This window comes from Drosophila takahashii, chromosome 2L, assembly GCF_030179915.1.
Source record: "Drosophila takahashii strain IR98-3 E-12201 chromosome 2L, DtakHiC1v2, whole genome shotgun sequence".
NCBI classification, from domain to species: domain Eukaryota; kingdom Metazoa; phylum Arthropoda; class Insecta; order Diptera; family Drosophilidae; genus Drosophila; species Drosophila takahashii.
In genome coordinates this window covers 14,149,276-14,164,081 of record NC_091678.1, presented here as the reverse complement: position 1 = coordinate 14,164,081, position 14,806 = coordinate 14,149,276, and the positions used below count along the sequence as shown (strand labels likewise).

The 14,806-nt window shown below is 41.1% G+C and overlaps 4 protein-coding genes, 1 long non-coding RNA gene and 1 other non-coding gene across 9 annotated transcripts; 2 read left to right on the top strand and 4 right to left on the bottom strand.

Annotated features, from left to right (window-relative positions):
* Positions 1 to 219: 219 nt before the first annotated feature.
* Positions 220 to 1,170, bottom strand: LOC138911826 (uncharacterized). Its single transcript, XR_011417463.1, has 4 exons — positions 1,025 to 1,170; positions 769 to 854; positions 503 to 572; positions 220 to 311 (listed from the first exon to the last, which is right to left on the bottom strand). It is a non-coding gene; the product is annotated as an uncharacterized lncRNA (long non-coding RNA).
* A 66-nt stretch (positions 1,171 to 1,236) lies between these two features.
* LOC123003293 (small nucleolar RNA Z5) lies at positions 1,237 to 1,352 on the bottom strand. The gene has a single exon (XR_006412525.2). It is a non-coding gene; the product is annotated as a small nucleolar RNA Z5 (small nucleolar RNA).
* A 380-nt stretch (positions 1,353 to 1,732) lies between these two features.
* On the top strand, positions 1,733 to 2,542 carry Bka (FCF1 rRNA-processing protein Bka). Its single transcript, XM_017142970.3, has 2 exons — positions 1,733 to 1,831; positions 1,890 to 2,542. The coding sequence occupies exons 1-2, from the start codon at positions 1,829 to 1,831 to the stop codon at positions 2,487 to 2,489; spliced, it is 603 nt and encodes a 200-aa protein (XP_016998459.1). The 5' UTR covers positions 1,733 to 1,828; the 3' UTR covers positions 2,490 to 2,542.
* A 1,100-nt stretch (positions 2,543 to 3,642) lies between these two features.
* Positions 3,643 to 4,947, bottom strand: RpS2 (ribosomal protein S2). Its single transcript, XM_017143064.3, has 2 exons — positions 4,838 to 4,947; positions 3,643 to 4,516 (listed from the first exon to the last, which is right to left on the bottom strand). The coding sequence occupies exon 2, from the start codon at positions 4,513 to 4,515 to the stop codon at positions 3,709 to 3,711; it is 807 nt and encodes a 268-aa protein (XP_016998553.1). The 5' UTR covers position 4,516; positions 4,838 to 4,947; the 3' UTR covers positions 3,643 to 3,708.
* A 309-nt stretch (positions 4,948 to 5,256) lies between these two features.
* LOC108058311 (chitinase domain-containing protein 1) lies at positions 5,257 to 7,325 on the bottom strand. Its single transcript, XM_017142967.3, has 5 exons — positions 6,955 to 7,325; positions 6,700 to 6,889; positions 6,437 to 6,640; positions 5,515 to 5,914; positions 5,257 to 5,455 (listed from the first exon to the last, which is right to left on the bottom strand). Exons 1-5 carry the CDS (start codon positions 7,225 to 7,227, stop codon positions 5,314 to 5,316), a joined length of 1,209 nt encoding a protein of 402 aa, XP_016998456.3. The 5' UTR covers positions 7,228 to 7,325; the 3' UTR covers positions 5,257 to 5,313.
* Positions 7,326 to 7,570: 245 nt separating this feature from the next.
* LOC108058334 (probable phosphorylase b kinase regulatory subunit beta) lies at positions 7,571 to 14,713 on the top strand. 4 transcript variants are annotated; one of them, XM_070214004.1, is made up of 12 exons: positions 7,571 to 7,724; positions 7,787 to 7,938; positions 8,133 to 8,485; positions 8,549 to 8,896; positions 9,360 to 9,908; positions 10,838 to 10,864; positions 11,322 to 11,336; positions 12,185 to 12,289; positions 12,347 to 12,919; positions 12,979 to 13,595; positions 13,656 to 13,928; positions 14,225 to 14,713. In XM_070214004.1, exons 1-12 carry the CDS (start codon positions 7,705 to 7,707, stop codon positions 14,514 to 14,516), a joined length of 3,324 nt encoding a protein of 1,107 aa, XP_070070105.1. In that variant the 5' UTR covers positions 7,571 to 7,704; the 3' UTR covers positions 14,517 to 14,713. The 4 variants fall into 4 exon arrangements, with proteins under 4 accessions (XP_070070105.1, XP_016998514.1, XP_070070112.1 ...); XM_017143025.3 differs by lacking the exon at positions 10,838 to 10,864; XM_070214011.1 differs by lacking the exon at positions 11,322 to 11,336.
* The last annotated feature ends 93 nt before the right edge of the window (positions 14,714 to 14,806 follow it).

Genomic DNA, 14,806 nt, shown 5'->3' with positions numbered 1-14,806 from the left:
ATTAGCTTCCATTTGCTAAGTGCTTTGAAAGTGTAAAAAATGCTTCAGTGGTTCATAATTATCAATAATAAAACATATATGGATCTGCAGGTCAATGGCATTCCAAATAAAGCCTATTCATTGGATTTTCTTAACCAATCTTTAGAAATCATAATGCTTCACATTTGTAATTTTTAACCCTTAGTATAACCCCACCATAAATAATAAATGCAAGAAAAATAAGGGGTTATTATTTATTTATTTTTTTTAATTGTGTATATAACGCCATCCAAAAGATATCTTTGTTATAAAATTTCTGGTCAGCCACAATCCTGAAATTAAAGTAAAGAATAATGTTAGATTTATGTCTAATTAAGTTTTAAGAATATTTTTTACAGAGAAGCGATCAGACGCCTTAGCCCATCATTAAGCCGAAGCTTTCTGGTGGAAACCGCAAAAGGTGTTGAAGATAATCATCATTTTATCGCTTTACAAAAATAAAAAAAAATGTATAAAATATTACCTTTTAAATAAAGTATTTCCCATCATTCTTGGAATTGGATATCCTTTACTCAGCAAATGCCAGAGTTATTCTGAAAAATTAAAAAGAGGATTGGATAAGTAAGATAAGAAACAAAATGTGTTCATAGAATTTAGTAAATGTTTTAATCAGACGCCTTAGCCCATCTTTAGGCCGAAGCCTTCTGGTGGAAACCGCAAAAGGTGTTAAAGGTAATCATCATTTAAACATTACTAGACTGGAATATAAATCAAGGGTGAAATACATACCTTCCTTGGAATTATCCATGTGCTCGATGTAACCTCAGCCGAACTTAACCTCAAACGGCCATTTTGGTATAGGAATTGGGCGTACCCTACAATGAAAGAAAAATGGCTGATTAATACCAAATAATTTAAATGATTAAAATATATATTTTTTTATTTTATCAGTTTACAGTTTTCCACACGAGTCTAGCTCTCGGTACAGGTCTGTGTAAAAGTTCATCACAATAGCAGAAATTACTTAAATATGTTAATATCTTACCTCCAATGTGGAAAGTGTCCCCAGAAGTCTCATGTCCCGAGGTGTCTCAACGACCTCACATGTTGTCCCGAGGTGTCTCACATGCATATGGCATGCTCCGATTTCAATTTAACCAAAAGGTTACTTTCCAATAGTTTTCACTGCAAGAAATATTCAATATTTAGCACACATTCTATCCAAAACTAGTTAACAAAATTATTAAAGTTATATGCCATCAGATTGCCGATTCATCTTAAATGAACAAATATAGTTCAACGAAGCACTGAAAGATACAATGCAAAGTCGAGAAAATGTTCCTTCAGTCTCGTCATCAGTCTCATCATTTGAGGCATAACACTTTAATTTATTTAATGCACTTTAAATTTAATTTAATTGAAATTTTACCGGAGCTCGAACGGACTTACCATTTCCTTTGAGTTTTCGAAAAAAAGTGAGCGAGCATATAGAAATGCACGTGGAAGGAAAAGTATATGTAAAAATGGCGGCGAACTATCGATCAGCCATCAAGCAACCTTGTGAATATCGTATCGGTTAAATTAGGTTGATCGATAGTTTAACCAAATCGTATAATCTTGAAAATAACTAATTTTAAATTAAATGTAAATTAATAAATACAAAAATTAATTTTAATTACCTTTCAGTACACGCAAAATTAACTTTTTTCAAACTGCCGATAGCTGCAATCGATAGTTTCATCAAATCATCGCTGTTCAAACCAAAACAGCTGATCACCAAAATAGTTTATGCACGTGTGTCCCATTTTTATTTACATTGTTTAAATTTTTATAGAAATTACACCTCACAATGGTAATTACCTTTTTCCTATTATGGAATTCCGATCCTTACCAATTTCCTTGCACTACAGGGAAAGCAAAAGAAGACGCAAAAGGCTAAGAAACAGCGCACAGCGCAACTAAAACGCATGATGAAGCCCACGGATGCCCGAATCAAGGATCAGATTCGGGTAAAAAGGAAGAAGGCCGAGGATCCGCACCAGCTAAAGGTGCACGAGGCCACCCAGCAGAGCTCCGCCCTGTTCTTCCAGTACAACACGCAGCTGGGACCGCCCTACCACATCGTTCTGGACACCAATTTCATCAACTTCAGCATCAAGAACAAACTGGACATTGTACAGGGAATGATGGACTGCCTGTACGCCAAGTGCATACCCTACATCTCCGACTGTGTGCGCGCCGAGCTGGAGAAGCTGGGCAACAAGTACAAGCTGGCCCTGCGCATCATCTCGGATCCGAGATTCGAGCGGCTGCCCTGCCTGCACAAGGGCACCTATGCGGACGACTGCCTGGTGGAGCGGGTGCGCCAGCACAAGTGCTACATCGTGGCCACCAACGACAAGGACCTGAAGAACCGCATCCGCAAGATTCCGGGTGTGCCCATCATGTACGTGGCGGCGCACAAGTACGCGATCGAGCGTATGCCAGAGGCCTACGGCGTGAAGGCGTAGATCTTTCTATCTTAAGTGTAATGTTTTAAATATAAATGTACTTTAAGCGGCATGCCAAAGGGTTTTCTTTACTCGGGCATATCAATTTCCCAGTTGTCTTGGCATCAGAATTTAAAAGCTAAATGTATTTTGTCTTGAAAACTTAGTATCACAAAGCAAAGTTCATTTAAGGGCTGATATTTTCTATTTATTTAGAAAATGTTAAATTAACACTTTTATTTTTACTGAAAAATAAGCATTAGAATTGCATTTTCCAAATGTAATGAAATATTTTTCATTGGCATTTTTTTTTGAAAAGTAATGCAACGATATTTCATTGGCATTACTTTAAAGTAATGAATTGAAAATTACCATTATTATATTTACTGAAAAATAAGCACTAGAATTCAATTTTTCAAATGTAATGAAATATTTTTTCATTACGATTTTTTTTTTTTTAAGTAATGCAATAGTATTCTATTGGCCTTACTTTTTTTAAAGTAATAAATTTAAATTTTATTGGCATTAATTTTTCAAAAGAAATTCATTATTAAGCATTTTATTTTCTGAATTATATTTATTTATTTATATTCCTATTTATTTAGATAATGTTCAATTACCATTATTATTTTTACTGAAAAATAAGCCTTAACCCTAGTACTCACTTCAATCAAAAAGGCGGCAAAATGAAAATTTTTATACAAAAATGACATTTCGTAGGCTTTTTGATTAATGCCAATGAAAAAATATTTCATTACATTTGAAAAATTCAATTCTTAGGCTTAGTACTCACTTTTATTTTGAAAAGTAATGCAATAATATTCCACTACTTACTTACTTACTTTACTTTTTTAAAGTAACGAATTAAAATTCCTTTGGCATTAATTTTTTAAAAGGACTTCATTATTAAGTTTTTTTTACTGAATTATAATGAAACCCGACTTCATTAGCATTACTTTTTTAACTGCTTATGAAATTACCAATTTAATACAAAAGTATTTCATTGGGCACAACTCTGCACAAAAGTAAATTATTATTAAGCATTTCATTTTTTGAATTATAATGAAACCCGATTTCATTAGCATTACTTTTTTAATGCTAATGAAATTACCAATTAAGTACAACTCTGCCCAATAGGTACATCATTTTCCCCACAAAAAGACAAGCCAATAAATTATATTTTAAGGTTCATGACTTTATTCAAAAACTCTGGATTGCTTGGCCTCGCTGGTGCGCTCGCTTAGGCATCGGCGTGCAGACGAGCAGTGGGCTTGGACAGGAAGTCCGAGTAGGCGTGGTAGGGGGTGGAGCCCAGGGGCATCTCCTTCCACAGATCGGGGGTCAGGTAGGCGTACGTCTTGGCGATGGCGGCATAGGTGGCCTTGGCGAAGTTGCCGAGGGTGCCGGTGGAGCCGCGGGCCGAGGTGTAGCAATCCTCGATGCCGGCCATGGTCAGCAGCTTCTTGGGCACGGGGGCCGAGACGATGCCGGTACCGCGGGGCGCGGGGATGAGGCGCACCGAGACGGAGCCGCACTTGCCGGTGACCTTGCAGGGCACGGTGTGGGGCTTGCCGATCTTGTTGCCCCAGTAGCCGCGGCGCACGGGCACCACGGACAGCTTGGCCAGGATGATGGCGCCGCGGATGGCGGTGGCCACTTCCTTGCTGCACTTAACGCCCAGACCAATGTGGCCGTTGTTGTCGCCGATGGCGACGAAGGCCTTGAAACGGGTACGCTGACCAGCACGCGTCTGCTTCTGCACGGGCATGATCTTCAGCACCTCATCCTTCAGAGCGGATCCCAGGAAGAAGTCGATGATCTCGAACTCTTTAATGGGCAGCGAGTACAGGTAGATCTCCTCCAGAGACTTGATCTTGCCCTCGCGCACCAGGCGTCCCAGCTTGGTCACTGGCACCCACTCCTTGGAGTCCTCCTTGCCGCCACGTCCGCGGGCGCCGCGTCCACGGCCACGACCGCGTCCACCACGACCACCACGAGAGCCAAATCCGCCACGGAAACCACTACGGGCTGGAGCTGCGTCCGCCATTCTGGAAGGGGGGAAAAAGGTTAGGTTAGTTTTAAGTATATATAAGTTATAATAGATAATCCCAGGATTTTCTGCTCTTAAACCGCAAAAGGCATTTAAAGTATTCATCATATTTCGCGAGCATTTTTCATCAGTCGCCATTTTGAAACACGTGGTGTCCCAAGGGGCAAAGCAATTTTTCTTAGGAAAAAACCCCCATCGTTTAAAAATTTCCACTTTAAATAAGCTAATAACATTATTCATTACTCTGGCTGTGCAAAATCACAATTACTCTACTTTTACACCCATTATTTCCCACAAAAATTAAGTTTATAAAACTTACTTGTAGGTCTATCAACTTTATTGGGGTGAAGACAAAAACGAAATGGCAGAGCCATCCGTTTAGAGCTGGTACGCCCACTCGCGATAGTATCGAAAAGCCAGTGAACATGCTTGGGCGATAATATCGATGAGCAGGCTTATGTCATTAAATTCGTAAATTTTTTAAATAAATACATTTTTTAATTTGTAAATTACCATGTGGAACGTTTCTTGCTGCTGTAAAAAATAATTTTAAAATCTTTTCGACTATGGTCTCGATAGTTCAATATATGTTATCGATGTTCTTGCCAAATTCGATTACTTTACCAGGGCTGAAAGATTTTTTAATAGGCGCGCTATTTAAAAAAATTGTGTTAATTTTTTAATTAGTTAAATAATCATAACAAATACATCGGTTAAAAGCGTTTTAGCTAAAAAAGCCGACATTTTATTTGGAATATGTATTGTGCATTGCATGCTACTTAGAATACAAGCTAACTAAAAGAGATCGTAGAAATAGTTTAGGCCCTGGCCGAGTTCCCAGATCGAAATGCCAGTGCCCAGCTCTTGGGCCAGCTTTATGCGCTCGTTTATAGAGTAGAGGGTGGGATAAAAGACAATGTGGCGACCATCATCGTTTCTGAAAATGTAGAAATACTAACAGATATTCTTTAAGCTTAAGAAAATAAAAAAACTCACTTGATTTCGAAGAAATTCTCGACATCTCTCTCATCATAAGTCAAATGCTTCTTCACATGCCTCACCAGATCCAAGTACTGGGAAAAGGTGATGGGTCCACCGCCATCGGGCGTATAATCATTGCCGTACATATTCAAACCAAGCAGAATTTTGGCTCGCTTTGCCGCCATATCAGCGCAACCTTCTGGGGCGATTGTCTCCACCGCCTTGCGGACAAAGTAGAGGGGAGCATTTGCTCCCGGTCGCTGAACGCTGGAGAAGTCGTAGGTCATTAGCGAGAAGGCGAATATGTGCTTGAACAGCTTGTCCATGTGCTTCTCCCCGAAAAGATTCCCGGTATCCTTGCGAAAGGGCGGAATGACCAGAATGAGGCGCAGCTGCTGCTTCTGGAGTTCTTTGGCTAGGGATTTGGCATCGTATCAATTGATTAATAATGAGTAATACACTTTTTAAGCGATAAAACCAGGTTTCGGAAAGTAACACACATGTTAAAAACATGAAAATGTGTGTCAAAAACAAAAGTGTTAAAATGTGAAAAATAATAGTTAACACACACAGCTCACTTGTGCTTTTTTTACAATGTGTTATGAACACGACTTTTTTTTTACACATTGTGTTTTTATCACAAATGAAAATTACATTTCTTATACTCTAGAAAACCGTGAAATTTTCAGTTCAACATACAATTCCGACACTTTTATGTCAAGAAATCATTGTGTTAAAAACACGCTGAGTAAAAAACACGTCGTGTAAATAACACAAATGACTTGTGTGTGTTATTTAAGTTTCTAACATATGTAGGTTACAATTTTTTCACACAAGTCAATAACTTTTTTTGAACTTAACAATTTGACACTTAACATGTTAATAACACAGGTTTTTTAAAGAGTGTGTTATTTTCTAAACCCTGGATTAAACCCACCCATTTGCAGAACCAATGCGTACAGAATCTTGTCATCTATGCGCCCAGCCAGCTGGGACCACACCTCCAGGACGAGACCATCGAAGCCATTGTCCTTACAGCATTTGATCAGAGCTTCGTTCACTTTCGTCCTCTCCTGGGCATCGCTAAGCAAGAGTTTGATGTCCCGATCGGTGAAGTGATCGAAGATGAAGCGGGGAAAGACTGAAATTGCAGGTGTTTTAAGTAGGAGATTGCAGAAAGGGGTTAAATCAACCTAATACCCTTAACTGTTCGCTGATTATGGGCCTGTTTTCCCTTCCTCCGCACATCGCTTAACCATCCCGCATCGATGTCATGGGTTCCTGCGACGGCATAACGATCGCCCTGCTTCACAATCTGCAGCCAAACGGGCGAAATGATGTCGATCTTCTTGGCAAAGATCTTGGCCACATCATAGCCATGGGAGTTCCACTACAAAAGCAAAGTAAACAATGTAAATAAACAAAGAAATGGGGAGCATATACAGAAGTACTTACTGGAGTCACATAGCCCAGTGTAGTGCCATTGAATCGCCTCAGTCCCGTCTCCTTGAAGTAACCCCGATGATGGGCAACTATGTCCTTGGCCAGCGGCTCGGGATTCACCAGTTTCAGGTCGAAAACATCGACGTCTTGCGGACCGCCACGCAGCGCACTTTCCCTGGGTTTCCCCCTCGATTTCTGGCTGTCCGGGGCGAGGGTTCCGCGCACGGAGGTCAGCAGGAGAGGCAGGACAGCGAGGAGGAGCAGGAGCGCATCAGGCGCACGCATTTTGAGAGCAGGAGGATTAGGACGACGGCATAAATGGCACAAAAACAAATCGCATACAAAAAGAAAGCCGGCAGCAGTATGACCATAGCGAAGTCAACTGTCACTTATCGGCGAGGGCTGCTTAGCAATGGTGTAAAATTGGTCACCCTAAAATAGTAATCGAAACGTTAGAAAGCCCCAAAAAGCAAGGGTATTTTACAAAATATTCGAAAACGTTTGAAAAATAATTTTTGTTTTGGTAATGAACTGGTAAATGTTCAAAGGAAATCTTTTAACATGGAAACATTTAATTTCTTATAATTTCTAGCTACCGATTTAAATATCCCGCCTTATGTTCATCGACAAGTCTCCCATCCCCAATTTAAATGCGCAGCGTTGCCAGATGCCGCTGAAAAGCTGCTCAGCTGTTAGAAGCATTTGACTTTTTTTTGACTTTGATACATTTTCTTATTGGAGGATTCAATTGGCGAGGATATAATGCGTAATGTGCCGAAATCGTAAGTTTTATGGAACATTTAACAACTTAAATGATGAAAATTTACCATTTTCCCATTGCCAGACTCGGTCTCTCGGTCACAACTCCAGGCGGCAGTTCGGGGGCTCCGGACAGCGGACGCCACAACAGCTTGGAGGACATAAATCTGGACCAGTTCCTGAAGACATCCAATTACGAGGACACGGTGAAGCAGCTGGACATTTACTATGGCATCGGTGAGGATGGGATTCGATTTATATAACCTTGGAACTGCGTCTCTAGGGCGGCCAATTGAGCACCAATTGAAGGGGTCTATTAATAAGCATTGCAAATGTCGACGCCCCAAGCTTGATTGTAAACAGAATCGTTTGTTTATTTGCACATCACAGATAACCCGAAGCTACTAACTAACACTTTCTCTTCCCGCCAGTCAAGCGTCAGTTGCTGCGCTACCAGAGCCCCATCACCGGGCTGTTTCCGGTGATGAGCACCGACCAGGTGGTGGGTTCGGTGCGGGACAGCGTCTATTGTGCCTCCGCCGTGTGGAGTTTGTATCAGGCGTACAGGAGGATCGATGATGATCGCGGCAAGTCCTATGAACTGGGACAGAGCACTGTGAAGTGCATGCGCGGCATCCTGGAGTGCTGGGTGAAGCAGGCCTCGCGGGTGGAGCTCTTCAAGCAGCGTCAGTCCAACCAACATGCCCTGCACAGCAAGTTCCAGCTGCACACGGGCGAGAAGATCTACCCCGATGAGTTCTACAACCACTTGCAGATTGATTGTGTAAGGATATCAGTATTACTTATTGAATAATATACCTAAAACGTATGATTATCCCTCCTTTAGGTCTCCCTCTATCTGCTGTTCCTGGTCCAGATGATAACCTCTGGCCTGCAGATCATCTACACCCACGACGAGGTGGCTTTTGTCCAGAACCTCGTGTACTATGTGGAGCGCGCCTATCGTACGCCCGACTTTGGAATGTGGGAGCGGGGCTCCAAGTATAACAATGGCACTCCGGAGATCCATGCCTCCTCCATTGGCATGGCCAAGTCCGCCCTGGAGGCCATCAACGGATGCAACCTGTTTGGCGAAAAGGGAGCCTCGTGGAGCGTTGTCTATGTGGATATCGATGCGCACAACCGCAATCGCAGTATTTTCGAAACCATGCTGCCCAGGGAGTCCAGCTCAAAGGTTGTTTATTAGTGTATAAATTGGAAATTCTATATGTTTTAGGGTTCCGAAATTGACACACATGTTAAAAACATGAAAAATTGTATTTTACAGTGTGAGCTAAATTTTTACAAGTGTGTCAAATACAACAGTGTTAAAGCCGTTTTCTCGTCCGTTTGTTAAATTTAAAGTAGGGTTAAAACAATGATTTCCCATACTTTAAATTTAACAATCGGAAGAGATAATTGTTAGCACATGTCAAAAACTCATTGTGTTAAAAACACGCTGCGTAAAAAACACGTCGTGTTAATAACACAAATGACATGTGTGTGTTATTTATGTTTCTAACATATGTAGGATTCAATTTTTTACACACAGTTCAATAATTTTTTGTTGACCTTAACACTTTGACATTTAACATGTTAATAACAAAAGTTTTTTACAGTGTGTGCTTTTATATTTATTACAATAATCTGTTTTTAAGGGAGTGGATGCCTCACTGCTGCTCACCCTATCCTTTCCCGCCTTTGCCTCGCACGAAGACCGCCTGGTGGAGCAGACCAAACAGAATGTGGTGAATCGCTTGCGCTGCAAAATGGGCTTCAAGCGCTTCACCCGCGATGGTTTCCTCAGCAAGAACGAGGACAAATCCCGGCGCTACTATCATTCGGGAGAGTTGAAGGAGTTCGAGGGCCTCGAATGCGAGTGGCCGCTCTTCTTCATAGCCATGATCATCGATGGTGTGTTCAAGAACAACAACGAGCAGATCGAGGAGTTCCAGAACGATCTGCGTCGCTGTTTGCGCACCGATGTCAACGGCGATCCTGTGGTGACGATGTATTATGCGCCGGATGGCGATGGCTCCTATATGCGAGCTCCATCGCAGTCGCTGTTCCTCTGGGGACAGTCCTTCTTCATCATTGCCCAGCTGCTGACCGCAGGACTGCTGCACATCAACGAATTGGATCCCATTCGCCGCTATTTGCCAAGCTACAATCGCCCCAGAAGAGCGGGTCGCTATTCGGCTTTCCAGGTGAGTTGGAATCGGGATTTGTGTAGGGTATTAAACGCTATGAAGTGATTAATTCAATTTAAATCTAAAGGGAGAAAGGTTTCCTATTCGAACTAGAGCCCTGCGTGAATCATTCAATTTTTGTTTTATCATAGAATGCCATGAAATTTCTGATTTGTTTAAATCAATTCTATGTGAAATAAATTGAATGTTTTTCTAATTCATTTCGAATTGAATGAATGAATGAATAATTTTTATTAATTTTTTAATTTGCCAGGTTTTCTTTGTGCTTTTTTTTTTGAGAACAAAAAGTGAAACATTTTTTTTCACAAATAAATGTTAACTGCTTAGAAAATAAAATTTATGCAGATTTAATCACAAAATTATGGCCCTTTATTCTTCAAAAAATGTTTTTTCGGAATTCATGCCATTCGTTCATTCAATTCTATTAAACTCAAAATTCGAATTAATTCATTGATATAAAACAAAAAATTCTAAATAATTCATTGAATCCATTCATGCAGGGCTCTAATTCGAACTTCTAACTTTCGGGCTTAAAACTTAAAGAAATTTTTAAAAAACTGGAGTAAAAGAGACATTTCATAGCGTCGGGTTTACAAGGGCTTTAGACTTGGCTATCTGGGACCTTCCGCTTCTGCCGCCGCTGCCGCTGATGAGTTTTGTGTGTCTGCCGTGTGTGTCTGCGTTCGCTCCCAAATTGGTATCCTATACACATAAGTTCTGTTCTGTTGCCTAAGTACCTTGTAATGGGTTAAGTGAATAATTGGCTCTTGATATTTAATTCTATCTACATTCTGTTCATTCTCTACTACCAACCACTACCACATACTACTGCTACCACACATCTATATATCCAAAAACGAACGAATTCAAACCGTTCGTCCATAAAAAAAACCCAAATTGTATAATAATTGGTTTCGTAATAACAGGGCAAAGCTATTGACGAAAAACACAAAGTAAGTAGATGTCCTGCTATACCAAAAAAAAAACTTTTATTGATTTCTAAAATTCAAAATTATATAGACCATAAATTATACGTATGTGTACAAACTAAATTATGCTTTTTAGACCACAGACACATTCGCACCAAAGATCACCTAGTTAACTTATTGTGGCTTTTTCATGTTCGGCAAGACACACTGATCGAAAAGATATAACTATGACACACTTGACGATCAAAAAACACACACACTCAACACACAACTACACTATAGAAATGATTATTTGCTTATTTTCAGTATGAATTATTATTTCTGTATACCCCGTTTTATTTGTATACTGTGAACAAATTCTGTTTGGTATCTAAATCAAAAGTTTTCTCTTTACTCTTTTCGGTTTTCTTTCCTCTCTATATATACCTATCAATATACTGCATATTTTGTTTCAAAATCAACATAAACACACGCTATATAGGCTAAACCGGGCACTGTAAGTAATTTGTCACCAGACTTTGGGTTTATTTACGTAGTTTGCAGTTCCTAATTCATGTAATTAACCAAAAGGCCGTAGAACAATCAAGCTTGATTTGGCTAAATGTTATTTCAAAGGTGTTAACACTGGGAATTTACTCTAAAATATTCCAAATAATAATCACGCTTTTTCTGGGCAGCGTTTCAAAATAAAATGCCAAAAGACAGCAGCTTTGCTTGAGCCCTTAAAAAATATGTTAAATACTAATTTATCGCCATTTGCTAAATATCCATATGTTCCTTTACTAAAAACTCCACACTGTGCATAAAGAAACCACGCATACCTATAATATTGGATGACAAGAAGGTAATTTGTGGTTTAAATTTCGGGCCTGGGCTGGGTCTTTAATTTTGTTTAGGGACAAAAATTGGCAGAGATGATATAAATTGGAATTTCCCTGAAAAAGAGCCTTAATAAAAATTTGAACTTAATCTAAATATTTTTAAAATTCAATAACTTAAAAGGGTATTAAATATTTTCTAAATTCTTTTGTAAGTTATTTCCAAATTGTGCTTGGCTGTACCGCCATCTAATATTTGTTTGGCATGTTAAAATTCCTAAACTTGTACTTATATTCTCCAACATCCCACACTTTTATCCCTCTGCTAGTATTCCCCCGATCCTTTTCCCACTTTATACCTCCCCCTTTTGTGTGTTTTTGCATTTTGGCATTTGGCTAGTCAAAATTTTCTTGTTATGTGATTAAAATCCAAGAATCTTGAATTGGCCTCATGCATCCTAACATTTTTAATCCAACATCTGGGATATTTGTACATTTTTTAATAATGATTTGGTAATCCTTACAGGGCACTGCCACTGATCTGGTGGTGCAGATTGTCCTGATTGCCGAGTCCATGCGACTGCAGGCCATGATGGCCACCTATGGCATTCAAACGCAGACGCCACATGAGGTGAGTCCATATTTTCACAACACTATATTGCATATTAATCCATTTTCCATTTACCAGGTGGAACCTGTGCAAATCTGGAGCTCCACAGAGCTTATCAAAGTCTATCAACATCTGGGAGTCAACAACAAGGTTGGCCTGTCCGGTCGTCCATCGAGACCCGTGGGATCCCTGGGCACCAGCAAGGTGTATCGCATCTGCGGCATGACCGTTCTCTGCTATCCACTGATTTTCGAAGTCTCCGACTTTTATCTCTACCGAGACATGGCTCTGCTAATAGATGACATCAAGACGGAGCTACAGTTTGTGGGCAAGTACTGGCGGCTGTCGGGCAGACCCACCGTTTGCCTCCTCATCCGCGAGGAGCACATGCGGGATCCGCAGTTCAAGGAGATGCTCGACTTGCTGGCCATGCTAAAAAAAGGCTACTGCGATGGCATGAAAGTTCGCATAGGTCGTCTGCAGAATCTGATAAGCAGTTCGTGCATTGAGCATCTGGATTTTATGAACCAAAGCGATCTGACCGACAACGAGAATGCATTCTCGCAGATAAACCATGAGTACATTGGCTACCAATCGCTGACTGATGTCCCGAAAGCCTTGACTTATGTGGAGGAGAAGATTTCCGTTGCGGTAAGTTAACTAGAATAATTGGCTAAACAAATTTCTTTACACCTTAATCTACATTCCAGCACTTTGATACCAAACCCACACCGGACATCATCAATGCTTTGCGCAGCACAGATTCCATTTACTGTCTGTGCCAGCTGTGGGGAATTATTCTCAACCGCGAGGGTCCGCACTTCGAGGTCAACGGCCTGAATGTAAACACGGCTTTGACGCAGCTCTATCATCGCGCTGGTTCGCTTCGCTACTGGCGGGCCGTGCGCTACTGCTCCTCGCTGCTCCATCACATTGTGGACTCGATCAGTCCGTTTATCACCACTGTGCTGGTGAATGGCAAGGAACTCACCGTGGGCATCATTGGCCAGAAGGAGACGGTGTTCGACAAGCCCATGACACCGGCGGAGATTCAGAATGTGATGTACACGAGTGTCCAGCCATACGACGTCATTCAGGCGGTGCTGCAGCAGGAAGTGGTGCTTTACTGTGGCCGTTTGATAGCCACCAATCCATCCATGTTCCGTGGCATACTGAAAATTCGCATTGGCTGGGTGCTGGAGGCCATGCGAATCTATCTGCAAATCTCAGGCCAACAGAGCATCGATGTGGACAATCTCTCGCCCTTCCAAGTCCGCATACTTCTGCAGAAAGTCCTAACAGTCAGCGAATGGGCGGTGGAGGAAAAGTATGTATAAGGATGAGGAAACTATTGAGACTAAAATGAATCAAATACCTCTTTCAATAGACTCACCACCCTGCAGCGTCGCCAACTCGAGGGATGCCTGTGCCGCGTGCCAAAGCACTTTTACAACAAAATCTGGGAGATCCTACAGCGAACACCTCAGGGCATTTTGACCCAGGGTCATCACCTGCCAGCCACACCCACTCTCACCAACATGAGTCGCGGCGAGTTGACCTTTAATCTGCTGGTCGAGGAGACTCTGATTTGCATTGACCGTCCGGAAAGACGTCAGATAACCGTGGAGCTGCTCTGCATTGTGGCCACTATACTAAATCGGTAAGATAGACATGAAGATTTAAAATATATATTTTTTAAATGGAACGATCTCAGTAAAATGTTGTATGAAAATGAAGAAAAAGCAGCTAAAATTGTAATTTTTAGCTATTTTCCAAAAATCAATTGAAGTGCTTTTTCTATAGGTGCCAAAATGTATCTATTATAAGTTCAAAATATGAGTACATTTAACTTTAAAATCTGTTAAAATAATTATGCCGACCACTGTAAAATAATTTATTTATATTTTTAAAAATTAATTTAAATCAAATTAATTTAATGGTGGTCTGTTCTTTTAGCAATCCCGAGCTGCACTTCAAACAAGCTCTGGACTTGGACGGCATCTTGGCGGAGGCGTTTGCGATGTACTGCAAGGACAACAACATACAGCACCAACCGCAGCCTCAACCCCAGCAGACCAAGAACGAGGATCTCAAGGCTTTCTACTCGCTGCCATATTCGGAGACCACGGGCTATTTGGCTCGAGCCGCAGTCAACAAGGTCTTGCAGGGCGGCATCTTCTCAACCGCCGAGGAGGACGTTCAGCTCGATGGCGATCGGCTGCACGACGACAACTGCAAGGTGTCTTAAGCGCAGGGACCTCGAAACTAGATTATGTACATACATATATAGCACACAGTTTTGCATATCTTCGTTGCACTGACCCACCACTAGCTCGAATTTTGTGGCTATTTTATTCTGTTATTCTTATTTAACTCGTCTCTCTCTGTGTCCCTCGCCGTTCGCCTAGTTCTTAATTAAATGTTATGTATATTTTGTTGCAATAATCGAAGGTGTTGCATGGCCGAGTGTTTGATTAGTTAATAGGTCAATAGCACTGGGGGTGGAAACCCAAGCGCAACAGAGGCCTAATGCAAGCC

Excerpts from the sequence above, each read along its gene's own strand:
- LOC108058334 (XM_070214004.1), top strand. The coding sequence starts at position 7,705 with ATGCGTAATGTGCCGAAATC. Across the intron at positions 7,939-8,132 it reads GGACATTTACTATGGCATCG|TCAAGCGTCAGTTGCTGCGC; the intron begins GTGAGGATGGGA and ends TCTTCCCGCCAG. Across the intron at positions 13,929-14,224 it reads GTGGCCACTATACTAAATCG|CAATCCCGAGCTGCACTTCA; the intron begins GTAAGATAGACA and ends CTGTTCTTTTAG.
- RpS2 (XM_017143064.3), bottom strand. The coding sequence starts at position 4,515 with ATGGCGGACGCAGCTCCAGCCCGTAGTGGTTTCCGTGGCGGATTTGGC.
- LOC108058311 (XM_017142967.3), bottom strand. The coding sequence starts at position 7,227 with ATGCGTGCGCCTGATGCGCTCCTGCTCCTCCTCGCTGTCCTGCCTCTC. Across the intron at positions 6,890-6,954 it reads CACTGGGCTATGTGACTCCA|TGGAACTCCCATGGCTATGA; the intron begins GTAAGTACTTCT and ends TTGCTTTTGTAG. Across the intron at positions 5,915-6,436 it reads CGCATTGGTTCTGCAAATGG|CCAAAGAACTCCAGAAGCAG; the intron begins GTGGGTTTAATC and ends CCAAATCCCTAG.